Source organism: Polypterus senegalus, chromosome 4, assembly GCF_016835505.1.
Source record: "Polypterus senegalus isolate Bchr_013 chromosome 4, ASM1683550v1, whole genome shotgun sequence".
NCBI classification, from domain to species: domain Eukaryota; kingdom Metazoa; phylum Chordata; class Cladistia; order Polypteriformes; family Polypteridae; genus Polypterus; species Polypterus senegalus.
The window spans coordinates 226,484,913-226,492,625 of record NC_053157.1 but is presented as its reverse complement, the minus strand read 5'-3'; the positions used below and the strand labels follow the sequence as shown (position 1 = coordinate 226,492,625).

The following is a 7,713-nucleotide window of genomic DNA, read 5'->3' as shown; positions in this document are numbered from 1 at the left end:
TACACGAGGAACATATGCTCCAAATTGCCTCTTCAGTTTCCTCATCCCTTTCCCCCTCTCCTCCTCCTTCCCCATCCCTTACCTCCGCCTTCTGAATTTTCTTCACTATTTTATCATGCCCAGATTGATAAAAAGGGGAATGTGGAAAAATAAAAATCAGTTATTGATCAAATCTGGTGTGCGTGCCAAGGGCCACGAGAAGTCTGTCTTGCGACAAGTGCAGCTTCTGTTTTCTGTAACGAACAAGAAGTTACAAGTGCCCAACTGATGACCTTTAAAATTGTGTAACTGCTGATCCAAACAAAACTATTGTAAAGGTGTAATGTCTTGAAATTCTTGTGCAACTAAAGTCATAAGGTAAAATTTTGCGCTTAGCATTATAAAAGATTTAGGACACCGACTTCTCGGTGCAGATGAAGGGCAGGTGTCCTAGGACTGTGCTTCTCTGTCATTCTTACCTTTGCCTGGTGTGTATTAATAAAATATTTTTTACTAATTTTAATTATATCTCTCTGTCTTCAGTCACAAGAAATGACACTAGAGAAAAAGTGTCCACAGCAGTCACTACCTCTTCATCAAATGACAAGGTGAGGTGACCATCTACTCCATGCGCAAACTAACATCTGCATTATTTACTGTTGGAATGATCTTCATTATGCCTGAAGATGGTAGCTCTCTCTTTGCCTGAAACTCTTAACAGTTTAATTATAAAGTAGAAATGCAGTGGTCTCACAGACCCTTTTTGCTACAGTTCCACATGGGTAGTCATGCCAACGTTTCTGCTGATTTGTTCTCCATATCTGCACACAGTTTTCATCACGTTTACCACTAGGCTCTTCTTTGTCCCAAAACCTGAAACAAAGGAAGAGGCATTAGTCCCTCTCCTGACCTAACCTAAACATTTATTTTTTATAAAATGAACATACTGTAGATATCACTTAAGTTCATACACATATCATGTTAATTGTGGAGAAGTTGTATGACAAAGGGTCATATATAATATATTAAATCAAGGCTAAGATAAGGTCATTTTGCAACAGAATGGATGCTTAATGAGAAGCATTTACCACAGACACTGATGGGAGAGATCAGGTGAAAGGATGACAAGGTTATGTCAAACTGAACAGAAAGGAAACCAGATGGCTCACCAGTTCCATATGATTTCAGTCTATCAGGTAAATGTATATTAATCAGTCCTCCTTAAATGATGTTTTGGATGCAGGAGAGCTCCTAGATAGATAGATAGATAGATAGATAGATAGATAGATAGATAGATAGATAGATAGATAGATAGATAGATAGATAGATAGATAGATTTTTTATACTTTATTGGCAGTGAGGGAAATTTAAGAAAAGATGTTACCAGGCAAAGGAAAATCCTTATTGGAATTGTCAATTTGAGTCATCAACTAGAATTTCTCCTTACTGGGTTCAATCCTGTGCTGAAAAAAAAAATCCCCTGCATCTGCTGGCTGGCATTAAGTTCATTTTCTGCGATAGTCCTCCTTGCAAAATAAAAAGCTCTATAAAAATATCGCATGACTGAAAGCTTGTTATATGCTTAATTAAGATTCAAATCCTGCAAGAGAATACTGTCTTAATCGTCTTGTTCCTCTTCATTTTTTCCATATGAGTTGATGTTCTTGATTAACCTTCTCCAAACAGCTCAGTCCTGCACCGCCTCCTCAGTCAAACTCTTTTCTTTCACATCTTCTTGTACTTTATCCATCCACATCCACTTTGGCCTCCCTCATTTTCCCTTCCCCTGTACTTTCATTCTTATCACTCTTTTGCCAACGTATTCCTTGTCTCTCCTCATCTCTTCCCCATAACACCACAACTACTCTCCTGTCCTTTCTCAGCTATCTCTCCCACTTTTGTTGTACCTCTGATTGTCTCATTTCTTATTCTGTTCTTTTTTGTAACTATTAACATGCATCTCAACATTCTCATTTCTGTCACGTATAACTTCTTCTCCTGTGCTATCTTTACTGCCCATGTCTCAGTTCTATACAGCATTGCTTTTCTTACCACAGTCTTAAAATCTCACCTTTAACCATCTCCTTAATTCATCGATCACACAATATTCTTGATACTATTTTCCAGTTGTTCCATCCACATTGCACTCTATTGGTTATCTCAGCATCTATAACTCTCCATCTTGGACTACCACTGATCCTAGATATTTAAACTTATCCCCTCCTTTCAATAGCTCTTCCCGCAGGCTAACTTTTGTGTGAAGAAAGGCTTTCTAAAATGTGTAGTATCTATCCTTCACAAGTTTCCATCTGTGTCTTGGCTGACAAGTTTAATTTAAAGTAATAGTTTGGATCCACTGGACAAATTCTTTTCATATTTTAAAAGATTCAATTATGTCATCTTTAATATCATGTAATGTGAGTGCTCTGTGTGATGTTGAGGATTACACGGTGGTGTGGATTTTGTTTATTGGTCATGTATGCATTTATGACGCTGTGTATGTGCTATACATTGTGAAGTGTGAGTCCCTGCCTTGCACCCCAAAACACGAGGCTGAGTCTCAGTACTTTAGAAAAACAGCTTTATTCAACTTGAAACAGGAACAGCATGGTTGTTTATTGTAGTGGGGTCTACCACTCTCCTATACACAGACACAGCAATCAGGGAGGGTCGTGGCCAGGTTAGTAGCCAAGTTATACATTTATAATGCATTTATAAGCACTAACTGGATCCCCTGATTCTCACAGGATAAAAAGCAGATTTATGACCGCTTGTTTAGTGCCAACACCATTGTTAGGATTCTGGAAAAGTAGCAGTTAATTTGAAGTCTTCAGTCAACATATTGACAACAAACTATATTGATGTCAACTGTAAAAAATGCTATGTTTATCCAAGAATATGCTAGAACAGGCATGTCAAACTCACTACCATTGGTGGGCCGCTTCGACTGCCATACATATGTCATCGGGCTGCACTGTAACAAATACTATTATACAAAGTTAGTGTAGCTTTCTTTCCAATACTAAACTTTACAAAATGTAACACTTAAAGCTTAAAGAAAGGCAATTTATTTCTATACTCTCCGTACAACAGCATACAATTAGAGTCTTAGCCTCTTAGCTAGGTCCTTATATTATTATACTGTATTATATTCATTGCTTATATAGGAGTCTTACAGTGTGAGATCTATTTCTTTTGTCCCGACACTTGGCATCTCTTGTTAGTAACCAGTTTGTCAATATCAGGCTTGAAGTCTTGTGCAGCTGCAACTTTTATGAGGGATGAAAGGCACTCGACAGGAAGTCTTGAGCAATGTGGGGTTTTGGTAGCTTTCATGAATGAAAACAATTTCTCACAAAGGTAAGTGCTTCCAAACATAGACAGTACTCTCGATGCCAACTTACGGATCTGCACATACGAGAGTGGCAGGTAAGCATACAAGTCTGGCACACCAACTTTGTTGAATTTTGCCTTCAGAACAGAATCTGACTGCAGTTCAATCAACTCCTTTTGGATATTCTCAGGCGCCTTCTCAACGTTGTAAGAGAACAGCACAAAGTCCTGTTTGTGTGAACTGAAATCACGAAAACACTCACTGAATTCATTGCTCAGTAATTCAAGTTGGAAAACAAATCCTCCAAAAATCAAATTTTACTTTACTAAGTTTACTTTAAAGTTTATATTGTAAAATAAGCCAATATGCAAAAAGCCACCTGACCTACACTAATTTTACAAACTCAAAATCACAGAAATCTGTTAATAAACAATTCGCCAACTTCTCGTGTCCACTTCAGATCTTCAGCTGTAGTCTGCACTAACTGTTCGTTAAAATACTAGCACAAAATTACATAAAAGTACAGCAAAAAAATGTGAAAATATGCAAGCTCTTACTACTCGTGATGATCAGTTCTGCCCAGCAGCCAATCTCAGCAGCCCAGCCAGTAGTGTAGCCTAGCAGAGGCAGCTCTAGGCTCGTGGCGGCCCTGGGCAAAGAAAGAATTGGTGGCCCCTTCGCCTGCCAATGTCAATATGGTATCTTATGCACGACGGATGGCCATGTCCGTTGCGGACACTGCATAGCCGCCTCGTGCTCATGAAACGCTTCTATATGCACGTATCCGTAACTTGAAAACCAAGTGGCGGCTCATGATATTCTCATTACGGCAGAATGTTATAATACTACATATAGCTTACTGTGCCGACTCTAGTGACATTAGTAAATACAGCGTAATAATTAACAAGAAACAATGTTTTTCGGGCAAATTGCCGTCAGCTGTGTCATTAGTTTCTCTTTCTGTTTTATATTCAATATATATTGGCATGGTGGCCCTGTGCAGGTGCACAGTTTGCACATGCCTAAGGCCGCCCCTGCTGCCCGCTGCTGCAGCCTAGCACTTCATTTGTGACACAGCGGCTCATTAACTTTGGTCAAGGCTCATGGCTATACTAGCAGATGACGTTTCCGGTACCATAATGCCATGGGAAAGGCAGAAGTAAGAAAAGTCAATGAGTAACGCCGAAGATACAGAATGATTCAATCACAAACGATAGTAATCATTTTGTACAAGTTCAGTGCTAACTAGGATCTAGCATGCGGACTGCACAGATTTCCGTTGGGGGCCAGATGCGGCCCGGGGGCCGCGTGTTTGACATGCCTGTGTTAGAACATACTAGAAAGCCAGCAATAATTTTCCATGTTCATTCATCTGTGTTATTTTAGTAAATAATAAGATGGTAAAGAGTTGGTGTTTCTTTTAAAATAGAATTACAGTTACCTGAAGGTGTCACCCTTCATTCTTGTGTAATTTTGTGTGCTGCTGATTTAATTTAAAGTAAGATGTCCAGTGTGAAAGGAGTTTTCTCACCTGTTATTTGAGTCTAGAGGCCTGTTGTTCACCCAAACAAAAGTGTTCTCATTCTTCTGGTCAGTCAGGCCAATCCAATAACCCCCATCATTAAAATCTTTTGTTTTATTTTCTAAAAAATTCTGATAAGAAAACAAAAATTCAGTGACTTTTTTCATATAGGTAAACTCTAATAAATTGGTGTGTTCAGTTAGATGCCTGCATGACATAAAAACACAGAAAAATAAGATTACCCCCCTTGCCACACACACACACACACACTCCTTGTTTGTTAAATCATTAATTAGAGACTAAGAGGCAAGGCTGAACAACTTGTCCACTATAAAAGGGTGATAAAACACAAATTCAAACCTAAAATAATACAAAAATAAAAAGGAGAATCAGACTCAAAATCATACACTAAATCAGGACATTAGAATTGTCTACTTTTATTCACCATCTAGCATAAAGTTAAAGTTAAAAAGCAATAATTTCTAAAATGTAGGCTTTTCTTTGCCTAAATATACTGGATGTATGTCCCCTGAAAATGCAAACAGATGTCAAAAGTCTGAGTTCTCCATCTTTTTTTATACCAAATGGAGCACATTGGCTCACATAAGCAAATGTCAATGACGTTCAAGACAAACGCTGCATTCTTGAGCTAATGGAGACGTAGTAAACACAAGTTTCTCGTGGGGAAATTTTGAATGGACCTGAGGGGCATTAACAAGGCTTAGAATTCAAAGAAAACTTTAATACTGAGTTCTAGCCTGTCAGTGACCTCATTGCAATATATATAATTACAAATTAAAATTTAGCTCTGCCAATAGAAGCATTCAGTGTTTTATTTGAAGTGATGTGATAATTACTGAATGCTTTCATCAAAAAAATGTAGAGCAAATCTTCAATTGCTTTTTGTACTAATTGATCAAGAAATCTACAGTGCACTTGTTGTCTGTCATTTATCTTGTAGATTGTAATTCCAAGCATGGCACGCAGAATGATTTCAATGGCTCTCGCCCTCACCTACGTGATGCGTATGCGACTCACATGGAAATGGAAACCATGTGTTCAGTGCAGGCCATGGTACATTAAAACAAACTTTTTGTTATTATATTTTAATTACATTTTGTGCATGCGACTCACAGTAAAGGGAAACTATGGTAAGTTAAGACAAACCTTTTTGTTATTATTAAGTAATATCCATCCATCCATTATCCAACCCGCTATATCCTAACCGCAGGGCTCACACACCCACCCACCAAGCACACACCAGGGACAATTCAAAATCGCCAATGCACCTAACCTGCATGTCTTTAGACTGTGGGAGGAAACCCACGCAGACACGGGGAGAACATGCAAACTCCACGCAGGGAGGAGACAGGAAGTGAACCCAGGTCTCCTAACTGCGAGGCAGCAGCACTACCACTGTGCCAACGTGCTGCCCTATTAAGTAATATACTGCCCTAAAATGACTCAAAAAAAGACAAAAACTTGATGTTCGCACTTTTCAAGACTTGTGGATGAATGGATATGGATTTGTACAACAAAAGGATCGTGTGTGCATTATGCTGTGAAAGTGTCGTGTGTCGTACATCAGGTGTACAAAGACATTATCAAACTAAACATCTGCCCACGTTTAAAAACTCTGATGAGAAAAGTGAAGCTATAAAAACGTCTGTTTCTGGCTTAATCAAATTATTGGTACCAAAAATAAAGCCACCGAATGTAGTTATAAAAAAAATTGACAAAACATTTTTTTCACATATGATCCTATGTATTTTAAAATATTGAATGACCAATGATATAACAACAAAATTAGCAAAATTACGTCGGAATCACATTGTAACATAGGATCGGCACGACACCGCTGAAAGGTTTCTGACTCCTGTCCTAGATCTTCACCTAAAGATGCACACAAAGATCCAAATCAGCCATAAATGTAATTGTTACTTTTCTTATGAAGGAGATTCCTACTTTAGCATATAAACTGAAAGCCTTGCGCCAGCTGTCTGCAACACACTGAGTTTAATATTCTCAGTGTTTCTTCTTGTAATTCTCTTTTAATGGTAAGTGTAGATGTCCAGACATTTTAATCAATAAGATACTATTTCATTTCAAAAGAAATCTGATCTAGATTTTTTTTTTGAATAGCTAAGAAGTATATTTTTAAGTCCACTAGGATAAAGAGTGTACCTGCTCCTCTGCACTTTCTACTATCACCAGGTGTCCACACATACTCATGCACTTCTCTTGGCTCGACTGCCAGTCCAGTAAATCGGTGGAGAAGAAGTAACACTTGGACTGAAAACTCACCCAGCCCTCTGGACATAGAGAGCAAGTGTTTTCTGCTAATAATAAACACAAAAAGCATATGAAAATGAAGATTTGACCAAAGAGCTTAAATTAAGCTCACTTTTCAGTAATGCATTTACCTTGAGACATTTTTATAACAGGACTGATGCACTGCTTCAGTTTTCTACTCTCTGTTAGCAGTTCAGCGTGGCTCTTATTCAGAATTTCATATTGAGACTGAAAGGTAGCTAGACTTTCCAAATGATCACTGAAGTTACTGGTCAGGTTGTAATATGCAGTCTTTAACTCTTCTAGCTCCTGCTGCTTGTCATTGAGCGCTCTGAAATCTGAGGAAAGCAAATCATTTTAATACAATGAGTAATAACCAGGAACATGTAATTTAAACATCAGTTAAGGACAGCATTGTGGTGCAGGGGATCACTGCTTTGCAGCAAGGAGACCAGGGTTGGAGCCTGGAATGCTCTCTTCATGGAGTTTGCATGTTTTGTCTGAGACTGCATGGATTCTTTCCTGTGCTCCAGTTTCCTTCCACAATTCAAAGACATTCAGGTTAGGCAAATTGGCACAAGTAGAT

The 7,713-nt window shown here is 38.4% G+C and overlaps 1 protein-coding gene across 1 annotated transcript; it reads right to left on the bottom strand.

Annotated features, from left to right (window-relative positions):
* Positions 1–518: 518 nt before the first annotated feature.
* LOC120528084 (C-type lectin domain family 4 member E-like) lies at positions 519–7,425 on the bottom strand. Its single transcript, XM_039752101.1, has 4 exons — positions 7,259–7,425; positions 7,020–7,174; positions 4,845–4,966; positions 519–852 (listed from the first exon to the last, which is right to left on the bottom strand). Exons 1-4 carry the CDS (start codon positions 7,266–7,268, stop codon positions 702–704), a joined length of 438 nt encoding a protein of 145 aa, XP_039608035.1. The 5' UTR covers positions 7,269–7,425; the 3' UTR covers positions 519–701.
* Positions 7,426–7,713: the final 288 nt, after the last annotated feature.